This window comes from Ammospiza nelsoni, chromosome 4 (assembly GCF_027579445.1).
Source record: "Ammospiza nelsoni isolate bAmmNel1 chromosome 4, bAmmNel1.pri, whole genome shotgun sequence".
Lineage (NCBI taxonomy): Eukaryota > Metazoa > Chordata > Aves > Passeriformes > Passerellidae > Ammospiza > Ammospiza nelsoni.
The window spans coordinates 26,047,290-26,061,342 of NC_080636.1; the positions used below are offsets into that span (position 1 = coordinate 26,047,290).

At 36.6% G+C, this 14,053-nt stretch overlaps 1 protein-coding gene across 1 annotated transcript in view; it reads left to right on the forward strand.

The window, feature by feature from the left end:
- The window catches only part of GABRB1 (gamma-aminobutyric acid type A receptor subunit beta1), a 114,736-nt gene that overhangs the window by 59,692 nt on the left and 40,991 nt on the right, over positions 1-14,053 (forward strand). Inside the window, exon 4 of the mRNA XM_059471316.1 lies at positions 1,328-1,548. Within this exon, the coding sequence (XP_059327299.1) occupies positions 1,328-1,548 (221 nt within the window). The remainder of the gene's footprint in view (positions 1-1,327; positions 1,549-14,053) is intronic.

The following is a 14,053-nucleotide window of genomic DNA, read 5'->3' on the forward strand; positions in this document are numbered from 1 at the left end:
GTATATAACCACTGATCATCAATCATGATATTTCACCCATAAAGAAAAAACCCAAAGAAAACTACTGGCCCAGGACAAAGAAGAACAGTATTTTTATTAACAACTTTCACTGGCAAGTCTGTATTATAGCTCTGTTGGATGGTGACTCTTCAGGTAAAAAGTCTTTTTGAAAAGCAACTCTGCTTTGATTTCATGGCAATGATACAGTCTTAAGAAGCCACTATAGATGAAGAGTGCAAATTGTATCAGACAGCTTTTATGCTGTTTCTTCAAGAATTAGAGTCCAGGCTAGGATTTGTGACAATGACAGAGGTAAGGTTTTTGTCACATAAAAGAAAATCTTACTCCTGACCAGACCAATTTTTTCAGTAATAGCTATGATTTTGATGCACTTCTACCATAAAAACGTGTGACAAAGTGACCTGTCACTTGAAAACAGGGCTGGGGGAGGAGATGAAGAAGAGAAAACTAATAGTCCACATACTGCTGTTCTACTCATCTTTTAAGAACTCCATGAGCTACAAAGTACATGCGTTTTTCCACTTGAAAAAATTGACTACCTTTAAAATCATCAATTTCCCAGAAAGACATATACACGAGAGTAAATCAGACTACAAGCCTTTAGAACAATTTCTTTTCAGACAAAATGAAAGCTGAAAGGCTGCATAAATGGTGTTTCACTGGAGTTATAACATGATAGCCAAGTTGTTGATTTTCTGTACAGTAAAATCCAATTGGCAAGGACAGAAAGCACCACATTTCCCAGGCTGAGACAAGATATGCCTGGCTATCTGGAGTCATTACATATGGCAACTCCAGCAGAGGCGGAATGGGAAGTTATCCATTATGTTCTGAGCTTGTATTTGTTCTTTCTGAGGAGGGCTAGGCCTTTCTGGATTGTGGGGGGAATCTTTCAGGGTGAAGGGAGGGAATATCAGAAGGAGGGAATATCAGAAAAATATCCTAAGTCTTATGCAATGCTATTTGTCTGAGCTCAGCTAAACACTGCTCTCTTCACATTTAAAAAAAGAAAAATTAGAAACCAAGTTTGATCCACAAGCTGGAGACCCAAATGTGCCATCTATTATTCCCTCTGAGTCTAGAGATCATGAAAGCCTGGTGTTGTCACTGCCACTGTTAAGTGTCAAGTTTGACACTAGTATGAACAGGCCAAGATTCATGATCGTGCCTAGTGGTAACAATGCCTTGATGATCCTTGAATTTCCTATTGCTACTGATATTCAGTTACTGAGATTCATCCAAAACTAAACTTCTGGTCAGTCAATCAGTATGAAAATACAAAAAGCCCTTCTTGTTTCTTCCCTAGGACTACACCTTGACCATGTACTTTCAGCAGTCCTGGAGGGACAAAAGGCTCTCTTATTCTGGAATACCTTTGAACTTAACTCTGGACAACAGAGTGGCCGACCAGCTCTGGGTGCCGGACACGTATTTCCAAAATGACAAGAAATCATTTGTCCATGGGGTGACAGTGAAAAACCGAATGATCCGACTTCATCCAGATGGGACAGTCCTTTATGGCCTACGGTATGTTGGGCATTTTAATCTGTCTGTGCTGGCAGAAGTGCAGGTGGAATCAGTGCCACTTTCCTGTGCTTTTCTCCTGGTTTCTCATGTATGAGTCAGCATATACTTAATTTAGTCAACCACAACACACCCAAGGATTTTCCACAGAGCAGCAACACTACCTTTAACAGCTACAGCCATAGCTAACGAAGCCTAATGCCTCTTTCTTCCAACTCTTCTGAGTGTGTTAAAACTATAAAAGAGTTCTTCATTTTGGCTCTCACCTGGTAATCAGTCACAGCTCACACAAACACTTCCTTCCTTCTAAAATTTCTCTTTAGGACAATGGGAATTTAAAATTTTGAATCATTTGAAGAAATGTGATATTTGGTAGAGAATACAAAGGAGATATTTGTAGATTTGCATAAATTATTTTAATATTATCTGAATGCCTGAGTATAGGGTCTCAGGGTGCAGCAAGGCCAAGTTTTGCCAGATGGGCCCATAAACACTGACAGCATTGGCATCACCAGCTGCATGCAGGAAGAGATGCTGAGCAGTCAGGTCTTTTTCACTGCTCAAGCTGATGCACCATGTTTTTCCCAAGAAAAGGCAGCTGTTTAGACACATCTGGTGAACAGACTTTGGCCTGTAGTTGTGAGTAAAAACACATGTAATGTCCCCATCCCACAAGAAAGCTCTAACCAAAGACAAAAATAACAAATGAGCAGAAGATAAAATGAAGATACATTAAAATTTTCTTCCTGCAATAGATGGCGGTTATTGCACTAAACTTGCATCTGTGGTCACTTTCCTCATGGTAATAAATATGCTTCTGTCAGCCTATAGATTACCTTTAATTCATGTAAGCATCAATTTTTTCATATTCCAGGTGACATATAGGCCTTGTAAGAAACTAAACAAGAGAAAGCACTGCAGAAAATACTTCTAGGTAAAATTCAGCATTCAGAAATTTGAGCACGGTTCCAATCTAGTCTCACAAGCAGAAAAGAAACTGTAGCATATTACCTTAATTTAGCATCTGTGCTGTAAAGAGCATGAAGACAGTATCACCAAAGCTCTCACATGGGTTGTGACCCGTGAGTTTCATTTTCTTGGCTGAAGACAGAGCATTGGCCTCGCATGTCTTGAACAAGAAAAACAAGACCAATTATGCTGCAACCAGAGTCTGAGTTCTTCACAAATTAGTCAGGGTCTTTAACCATATCTCAAGGATGATTTAAATGCTTCCTTTCCCTCATGGCTCCTGTTCCCCAAACAGCTTTTCTGTTTTCAGTCCAGAGTTAATATTTCTGTTCAGGCTCAGCTATGAAATTTTACTGGCTTCTTTAAACAGAAATTGGAACAATCATAACAGCTCTAAATAACCTGTTTGCTTGCACCCATGTACACAGCAGTTTGTCATTGATGCAATGTTCAGCCTCAGCAGAGCTGAGGAGAAATAAACCAAGGTTAACCATTTGGCTTTACAGATGAATAAACAAGGGAAACATGCACATAATACACTGGAGTGGTTTTAGACCAGGTAACAAAGCATTATCACTTCACTATGTCTCTGTTATTGTATTGTTTCTATGATAAACTCAGTAATCCCTTTGGCTATTTTGTCCAGTACCTTTCAGCTGTTATGTCCCCACAGTTTAAAGAACAATGTGTGCTATGAACTTGTGCAGACAGAGAGTACTCCAAAGCCTTCTGACCTCTAAAACTGGGCGTTGTTGTTATGTCTGCTGCCTCAAAAGGCACGTCTTTTAATTGTTCACAGTAGGAAAAATGTGTAATATTACAAACCAAATAACTCTTTCATCCTTTCACCCAAGAACTACATGCACAAACACATTTGACTCCATGGTAACATTTCACTGAATTTCTTTTCAAATATCCCAAGGAAGTTGAGTGTCACTGTTAATTATTATCTACCTGAAGATCATGTTTCTTCAGTTTCTGTCAAGTACTCCTGCCAGGAGCTATTTTCATTTTCTGAAGCCACCTGCTTCCTAAGAGAAAGGGAAAAATCCCTTTGGGTCAATGTGCAAACCTGCAGCACTCTGAGGCTGGTGTATGGGACAGTGCCAGCCTGGTGCCAGTATACCTGGTAAAATACTGGATTATTCTTTTTTTTCCCCTTATCCATTTTTAATAAGTGATTGGATGCCCTTAGCTCTAACATTTCTGGCATTAGCAGTGTCTCTCATTACTTTTATTCCCTGTTCAGGCAAGATTCTCTGGAAATCTCTCCCAGAGCTCCAAAATCTTAAACCAATACATTCTGTTGCTTCTTTTGCTTCTCCTTTCTCCAGCTTTCCCAAGTAAGATGCTAGACATGTAATGTGTCTTTGAGTTATTTAAGGAACTGTTAATAATTTATTGTACTGAATTTCATGTTCAGATTCTTATGTCATGATGTCAGGAATGGAAGCTCTGATTTAAATCATCCTTTCCTAGTATTTTATGCTACCTCTTAATTCTTCTCAGATTTTCACTAGCAGAAAAATGACACCATGTTGCTTTGGAGACTTCTGTTCTTGTATCATGACATGGCCTCACAGCAGAATTTTTTGTGTGTTGGAAGGAGCATGTTCTTCAGCAGAGTTAGGTGTTAGGAAGTGTAACTTACCTTCAGCAATACCTTGGCACAGACGTCCGTCTCTTTTCCAACGTTCAGACACAAACCCACCTTTGATTAGGGCAATTCTTTATGTCAAGGCAGGGGGACTGAGCATACCATCACAAGGTGTGAAGAGCTGGTTTGGAGCATCCAAAATTTTGGTTTTAGTGAGACCACACATTTTTATACTGCTACAGCAGAGGATGCCACTTTGCTAGGCACTGCTGCAATTGCAAGAGGATAAGGGGAAGAATAATCTTTGTCTTCAACATAAAGATTTATTTCACCACTTCTTACACAGAGAAGGTTTTCTGTGGTGCAGACACTGGCAGACAAACTCACTTACCTCCAACCAATTCACAAACAAGAACTGATCCATTTAACATTTGATTTACTAACCATTTATTCATGCAATATCCATGGAAGAAAATCCTAGAGGTGGAACACAAGAAAAGCTGTATTCAATGCAGAATATTTTATTTTTAGTATGATCTTGAAAGTTAATTTAAGTGGAGACTTTTACTTTGTACTACCTCAATTTTGGCAATATAGCTGAGAGTGTTATTAAGGAAAATTGCTATACAGTTGTTTACATCTTTTATAGCAGTAAAATTTTAATAGTTTGTGGATTGCTTTTGCCTTGCCATAATCCCATGTTTTGGAATTATGGAGTTTTGGCTTTCCTCTAAACACCTTCATGGATTTCCTTAAAGAGTCAGTTATTGTGTTCTTCTGAGGACAACCCATCATGGCAACAAGTGGCCAATTTACACTAGTACTCAATAGACTGTCCTACTTGTCTTACTAAACAGGTCCGGCCAAAAAAACAGACTGCATTGTTCTAAATGAGAAAAATCCATGTCATCTATATAGTGAAATAAAAAGCTACACTTTATTTCACTACAGAAAAAATTATAAGGTAGTATTTTATTAGGTGATAATTTTGAAAATCCTACAAAAATATTTCTTCCACGCATCAGTGGCAAAAGATTTAGCAGTGAGCATTTTAAGACTCATGAGAACCAATTTGGCACTCCCTTTATATTTTTAGACCCTAAAAATATACAAGAACTTTGCAAAAATAAATCAAGCAATTATTCATAATTTCTTCCATTTAATACACAGGGAAGAGGAGGACATAATTCAGGTAGAACTGATCTCTGTAGAGAGTTTGTTAAAAAAAAAAACAGCAGAAACACACAAGTGCTGAACATGGACTCAGATTTAAATATATGAGCATTGGCTCCTGTAATCAGTAGTTGAAGTATATAAACTCCACATGGTGGAGTCACAACTGCCCTCACAGGCCTGAATTTCAACACAAGCTTTAGATGCTGTAATTGATTGCAGCTATCAAGTACAGCACTTTGAAGAACTAAATAAGCATTTTGTAGTGCAAAGCCCGCTAAGCTTTTTTCAAAGACGACTTAATTGAAGCAGAGTCTTGATCAAATTCAGATTTCTGAAATGATATGGCAACTATTTAAATATATTAGTATTTTTAATAACTATTTAATCTCATTAACACTATCAAAAGAACAAATAAAAATGATTAGCCAATATTTAACAAATGTTTAATTTTAAAGCTGAAAGGCACTGCAGTGTATGGGTTACATATTTTCTAGGCAGCACACCATCTCTTACCATCCTGGTATAAATAGATATTGGATGATTTTATTGTCTTCTATTTTACAGGCTCTGTTCTGCCTACTAAATCTGAGTAAATCCTCTTTTTCTCCCATATCAGAAGTGCAAATATCTTCCAATATTTTGAAATTGTTACTCTTTCACTGTAAACCTCATCTGCATAAAAATTGGACTTCTAAATAAAATGGTTTTTAATTTTTTTTACGATGTCTTACTTTTAAAAGAGCTCCAGTCTCACCAAAGCTTATCTCTAGTGTGTATTAGTAACACTATTATAGTTGGCCCAAACATACTGGGAGACAAAAATCAAGTGACAAACGAATTTAGTGACAGAGAGTAGCACTGAAGTACTTTTGATCAAGAGGTATTTCAAATAAATTTATATACACACTCTAAGGATCACTTCATCCAATAATAATATAGACAAGTTTTTACAAGTATTTCCTTCTTTATTTGCTTTTAGAGGGTAGGCATCAAATGAGAAGGGAATTTTTCTGTATTTACTAGCTCAGCTTTCTCTTCTACACGCTGTAAAAGATATGCAGAGATATCCTACAATGAGTAACCAGAATGAAAATCCTCACAAGCTTTTCTCAGCTGGGCCATGTAACTCCTGTTGTTTCAGTGTAGCCAGTTAGATACACTCCACTGAAGCAGCACATACTTAACCTGCATTCTCTGGAAGTTAGTGCTTGAGTTTGCATAATATCATAATATTTGCTTTTCCCCTGAAATTCTAGATTTTTAGCACATTTCTTGCCATTTATACTTTGCAAGGAACACCAGATGGACATATACAATTACAACACTTACTTGTATTTTTGAAAGAAGAAGGAAAAAGACTTTTAAAAACCACTGCAATTTAAGTTATATAGCTGGAATATATTTGAGCAGTACAGATTATTTTACAGTATGTTTTTATATACAGGTACATAAAATATATTTATTTTATAAATCTATATATATTATAGATCTAAAATAGTTCTGAGTCCTAATATTTTAACATACTTTAGTATATGTCATATCACCATAAATTTTGTACATACCACATTATGTGTGTTTTTCAGGTCCTGAACTTAATTAAAAAGCCATTTATTAAAAAGAAATTCTCTCTAATGATAAAATTTTAAAAGGAACAGTAATTAAATCTGTACTTTGCTGCAGATGTCCAACTTACTTACTATTAATTTTGAGCATGCTGAGAACAGCTAATACTGAAGGACAAAATACAAGTTTTAGCTGCTTAAAACTAACCTTACTCTCATTTCATTTATATTGATGTTGATTCGTTATATCAGTGAAACAGTTATTGAACCAAAAATCAGAGGGGCGTAGGATGAGGAAATCTGTGCCATTTCTGTGCAATAAATGTATCAGGAAGGTAAATTAAGGTCCTAGGGGAGACAGCAAATATTTTACCAGGCCTACTCCAAACTGATAAATGCAGTTAGACACAAAAGAGGGAAGAGTCTTAATTTAGGTGTTCTCTCAGAGATGAGCACTTTCCTAATAAACACTACCTGTAAAGCTGCTGAAATCCTGAACAAATGGTGATAAAGTCTGTTTGGGAGAGACATAAAGTGAAAAAGGAAAATTAGTAAGTGATGCCAGGTTGTGGGGGCTGCTGTTCTCAGAGACATGCCCTTGCTCAAAGCCCAGAGCAGTCAGGCCATGTCTGCTCTGAGCTGCAGCACACAAAAGATTGGCTGGTGCCATATGAACTGCTTAAGGGTATTAATGTGCAAAACAAACCTGCACTGATTTAATTCACTACAGCTATCAAATGCAGTGTTTATAATTAATTTTATGAGAAATTAAAATCCATTTTTTGAGGACAGTGCAAAGATGCAAATAATAACGCATTAAAAATGTTTTCAGGCAATATATTTTCTCTTTAACCCTCACTCTTCTATAAATATCTCCACCTAAAAAGAGGATTAGCCTTTCCTCTCAAATATCATTGGCCTGGCTTAAAAGTAGCTGCAAGAGAATTCACAACCTAGATAATAGCCAAGCCCTTGAGTATAATAAAATGTAAAATATAAAATTAGCTACTCCGTAAAATACAGCAGTATATTCCTGTATTTGGCACTTCTTCTATAGTATCAACATACATGGTGTTATAACTGCCAGGACAAAATGGCCTCATTTTAAGAGGCAAAATATGTGACAAATAAAATGCTTTAATTTATAAAACCATTAATAAGGAAATGAAGCTGAGCAGACAGGAGGTAGGTACTTCAAATACAATTCATGTTGTTTTGGATTACAAATCTAATTAGTTATGATCTTCCAGGGAAGAAGAATCTAGAAATATCAGAAGTCTTGGAGTTACTCAGAGCCTAAAGCAGGAGTCAAAGTTGGAAAAAGCAACTTGAAAATCATTCAGCGCTTAAAACCTATAGTAGGTAAATGTATATGGGAGTGACCTACACAGGAGTCTGAGGAGACAGTGAAGTGTTCCTCAGTCTCTGGGTAAATCATCAGGCAGCAACATCAGCTCAGCTCCCCCAGCCTGGGTGCAGCTCTGTCTGGTTTCACCTCAGCTGAGGTACCTGCCCCAGGTGAGGGTTACACAGCAGTCAGTCTCCAGCCTCAATACCAGCAACATGACAGAAACACTGACTCCAGTTTTTGAAATTCCACTAGAAAAGCAAATGGCAAACTCCCAGGTACAGCAACAACAGAAAACACCAACACAAAATAAAACCCAAACTACTAAATAAAACACAAGCACACAAATGGAAAAAACACACTCAGGTTCTTTCTAGAGTCAGATTAATAAGAATATACACTCATTACACCTAGCATCTCTTTGAAAAAAAATAGTTAAGACCAAACCAAAACACATACAAATTACTCATGGTTGCTTATTGCAAAACTAAATGTTTTCCACAAAGTGCCCAGTTCTTCATATTCACAAGAAAATGCCAAAGACAAAATTTTCCAAGCCACATGCATAACAATAAGCTTGGTTCAACCAGACACCAGTCATCCAAGAAGAAACATGTATGCCCTCTTGTACTACCATCAGTCCTATACCTCAGACAGAGGAGTTTATAGTCTAAGGTAAGCTCTGTACAATGAGTAATCTTACATCTCCCATCTCCCAGAAACCTGGGGAAGTTTAAAAACTTCTCAGGCCTGGGAAGTTTAACATAACACCTCTGATGCATGCTGCTGCTGTGTCTTTCAGCAGAGGCTCTGTAGCAACCTCAGAGAGTAAAATCACAAGCGACTGCAAATGCAGCATTTTTCATAGTCATGAGATAGATGGATTTGTAAACTATGTGAGACAGTGTGATCAAATGGCTGTATTGGAAACATAAATCTAGTTCCAGTCCAGATTTGTGTAAATCAAGAACCTGTAAAATAAATCTGGTGTGGAAAACGGAATATTTTGAGGTTTATTAGTAGATAAGAGGTGTTTCAAACTTGTTCTCAGGTTTGTTGATAAGCCTTTTTACAAACAAAAGACCAAATACCTTAAGGCTAGCTATTTTTTAGTAAAATGAGAGCTAAAATTGAGCAGGTTTTTAAAGGCCTAACAGTTATACAATTAAATTACCCATATATTTTCAATGCTGCATTCATCTATTTTAAAATCGCCTGGCCAACGGAGAAAAGAAAAGAAAGAAAGATTGCACAGATTTTATTGTTATGGATTGAGTTCAAATAATGTCCAACCCATTTCCTGTTATTTTCTTCTGCCAGAAACCATCTGTGGAATACACCTTTGGAGTCCAATTTAAAAAAAAATCTCAATTTCCATTTTATTAGTCCTAAACTATTCTGCAAGAAATATTTCCATACCTGAATAAGAGGTTCTGAAGAAATACTTTCCAGAAATCTCTAGTCAGATTTTCATGTGGAAAGTGGGGAGAGAATAAAAGATTGTCAGAGTATTTCCTAAGAAATATTCCATTGATCCCAGCTGGCATGATTTCAAATACATTTGGCTACTGGCTTACTTGTCTTGTTACAATGTCTCCAGCTGTTGAGTCTTTCCCTAAAAGAAGTACACGAAAAAGCTATAAAATTAGGACCTTTAAATTTTTGGCAGGATTCTAGAAAGCTATAGCAATATTTAATTTTTAAAATTATTTCTTTATCTGAGACTGATAACTCTACTCTTTATATAATTTGATAACACAGGGTATACATTTAACCCATCTACAGAGAATTACTGAAGTACATAAGCACTCCAGGATATCTCTCAGGGATATCAGAGTTAAGCCTAAACTGGCACAAGACCTGTATCAGCCAGATTTTTAAAACCCCTAAGGCAACAATTTCAACTTCTCACCATCCATCTACCTTTGGATGCACAGAAAAGCAATTCCCACTGAAACACTTCAAGATGAGCCAAAAGAGTTCAGCAAGTAATACCTGCTTTAAGTAAAAGACTTAAAAAGAAAAAAAAAAAAAAAAAGACTACTCTAAGGAGTAATTTAACTCAAATTCTCGAAAGTTTTAAAATACATGTTATCATCCAAGTGTGGGCACCAAGTGTGTATTAAGACTGCAACAGATTTTTGTGTTACCTGGGAGCCCCCTGCTGGGACTCTGCTGAGAGAAAATGAGAAAAGAGAAGTTTTGTTTTGAAGGCGTGTCACAGATGTTTCAGTAATATTTAATTATGCTATATATGGTATGTTAATGCAACCTTATTTAATTTCTCATAAGCAATCACTAAAAAGGAGAACTCTGCATAGCAGATGCATATGCTTAGTATTAGTTAAATGCTCAAAATACTTTAAAATATCCTTATTCTCAGAATTCATGTTGATGATTCAAATGGGCAGCCTATCTGCTGAATATAAGGAATTCAAACTGATGGGTGATCTGTGTGGTTATCATTAAAGAACATATAAACAGAATTAGCTTTATTCCATTTGATTAACACATGAACACAAAAAAAAAAAAAAAAAAGCCTGAAAATGCAGACATTTCAGGACTGCAAGAGTAAAATACCAAAACTAATTTTGTCTAGCCCAACAAATTTCAGGCTAAGTAGTCACTGCCTCCTCCATTCTGCAGGTACAGCCATTCAGAGCTCTGTGTAATTAAACTGCCTGGGTTATAAACAGCAGCCTCTTCCACAAGTATTTTGTACCCATATAATTTCATTCTTGTGGCTGTGGATGATACAGACATAAAGCTTACTTTCCAGATTAATCTTTGAGGATATTTTGTAGGTCTCCCTATAAGCTGGAAAAGTTTTCTCAATGGCAAAGGAAGTTTCTATCTTCTGTGAGCATTGAGGTGATGGCTGTTTGATATATATGTATGAGCTTTCACTCGCTAGTGATCTTTTATTCCATTTTTAATTCCTTTTTTCTATGACTTCCTAATGGCAAAATGTCAGGCTTATGTTTAAGATGCCAGTGAAAATATCAAAGCATTTTCTTAAGAAAAAATCAAAGGCCTGCATGCTCACAAGATTATAAGTAAATCTGCCTGAATACTGCACAGTGCTGTTCAGGACTTTTTGCTTTCACAGGGAATAGCTCAATCTTCTGCTATACTCAGTCACCTGTAGGAAATTTTATCAGTATAAGCAAATTATTTGATAAATTGAAGAGCTATTAGCATACTCAAAGAGAAAGTCATTGCCATAGCAAGAGGCAAAGGAAAAAACTTATCTCAGTTCTCCTCAGCATGCCAGGTATCACTTACTCTGTGTAAAGGTAACAATAAGTAAAATGTATATGTAAATATTTTCCCTTCCAAAGCATCTTTAAATTAGATGCAGAAAGAATGTATGAAACTAGTAGAAGATGCAATATATGAATTTTTAAACGCAACATTTCCAAACCCATTTTTAAACCCTTCTCCTATAAAGGTTTCAAACTCCATCCTTGGATACAAAAATAAGGTCTTCATTGAACGAAAAGAAATCATTCTGTGAAACCACTGGACACTAAACCTTAGCAGTAACATGTTATTTAGTTACTAGACTTGAGAATAGTAGTAAAAAATATACAAGATGGAAAGTATAGGGATGAGAGTTTCAAAACCCTACAGGCTGACACAATGCCTTTCATACTTTTTTTACATTTTTATTAGTTTATCTTAATGAAAGAATGCCCATGTAATTTATTGTGACTTACAGCATCAAAACAGTTCAGGGAAGAACTTCTGAGGTATGAAATTCAACAGAGATATTAGACAGTAGTCAAGTAGCAATGCCACACTGTATTATCCTCTTGTCCTGTGAGAAGGACAAAAAAAAGAAAAAAAAAAAAAGTAAAATTACCCAACTACCTCTTGGGACTCAAGAAGCCATGCAACACAGAAAGGTTATGATGAAACAACACAAAGAGAGAATTTAGCACCATAAACAACCTGGTTTTTATCTAAAAATTCTCTTTAACTACTCAGACAACATAAGCAGAAAAGTTGGTCTGTTTTATAAGCTTCAGTCTTAATTCAGTACTTTAACATTATGGCAAAGAGCATCTCTGTCTACTAAGGAGATTTTTACGTGTTCTGTCCTTGTAAACATTGCATAAATAAAGGCACAGAGCATTAGAAAGAGACTATTGTATTGTGCTCTTAAAGCTAAAGATAGAAGAGACAGGCACAGCAACAGATACTGACTGTGAGGAATTACACATCAACTACTTGTAGAAATCAAATGCAGATGTGTTGCTAGGAGAGAACAAAAGCCTGCAGAGTCTGAGCCTGCAGAATATCAAAGATCACAGAATCACAGAACATTCTGAGTTGGAAGGGACCCACAATGATCATCAAAGTCCAACTCCTGGCCCTGCACAGGACAGCCCCAAAAATCACACCCTGTGCCTGAGAGTACTGTCCAAATGCTCCTTGAACTCTCAGGCTTGCTGCTCTGAGATTACTCAAGACACGAGGAAAAAAGCATCTCTTCCCCTCCCCAAAAAAACACAAAACAAAAGAAAAAACCCAAACAAACCAAAACCACCCAACCAAACAAAACCAAGCATGAAACAATATCAAAAAAACAAACCTGAAACCACCAGCTGTTTTGCCCAAGCACATCCTGAAGCCTTCCAAACCAGGCTGCATATGGAAGATACTGCCTTGTTTCTGCTCCTGCCAAAGAGAGCAGGTGTATGCTGGTGTCTAATTTGGTTTTATTTTGAAATAAGCAACAACACAACAACCAAACCAAAAGGTGACCATACCAGATGACACTAACATCACTGCTGCCATCTAGCAGACTTGTATTCTCTCCTGAGCAGGGTGGTTTTGTCAATGGATATAATCTGCACCTTTCTGGCATTTAGTCACTTTTAGAAGGTTTGCATACAGACATTGAAAAAGTTACAGATTTATCAACTTTTTTTTAAATTCAAACCAGATTGAAAAACAGTCATCTGACTTTATTTCTCTCTTGAACCTTCCTTTATGCTAAGCACTTCCCATCTAGCTTGGTCTTTTTCTTTTTATCTTGCAACATAGTTGCACTGTCAAACTAAATTACTATTTGCAGTAAATTTCAGCTCCAAATCTAAGGAACTTTTTATTGAAGTATCTTGGTTGCCCTGGTGTGGTTATAGGCCTCTTGGGATTTATATTGTAAAATTTATTTTCATGGGTTTATGGCTGTGCAGTAAAAATCCTCATTGCACAGAAATTTGGCTTAGAAGCATCAAGTGCACAGCTTTTTTTAATGTTTAAAAGGTTTTACACTGTAAAATTGTGGTGATTTTTTTATTATTATTCTTGATATTTACAAACATCTTCATCCTTCCACCACTCATCTTCACTCTACTCTGAACTATTTCTGATGCACTACATTGAACAGAATGATGGTCTTACATTTTCTTTAAAAAGTACATATCTGGCTTAGGGGTTTGATTTTAGGAGGTTCTAATTCAGTCAGAGCAACATGTTTTCTGACAGACCTTTTTTCTCACCTCCTCTCTCCTTATCTCCTCTATGTACGAGCTCTCCCTTTCCCATTGCCTCCTATTGTCACTGCTCTGCTGGAGCTTCAGGTTCTCCCCTTGGAAAAGGCAGAAGCCAGAAAGTCAGCTTGTCTGAATTTCGGGTAATTTCCCCACCCCATCCCTATTCATGATAGTCCTAAGCAGCTATTTAACCATGTAACTACGTAGCTGAAGCAGAGTTCTGGCAGCTGAAAGACTATTCATTAAGTGTTTAAGCAAAAAAATAATGAATTTACTGACCATTACTTGGAGTGGCAAAGTAAATCTCCCAAGACAACTGAAATGTGATGTTCCCTTCCCCAAAATATTTTCA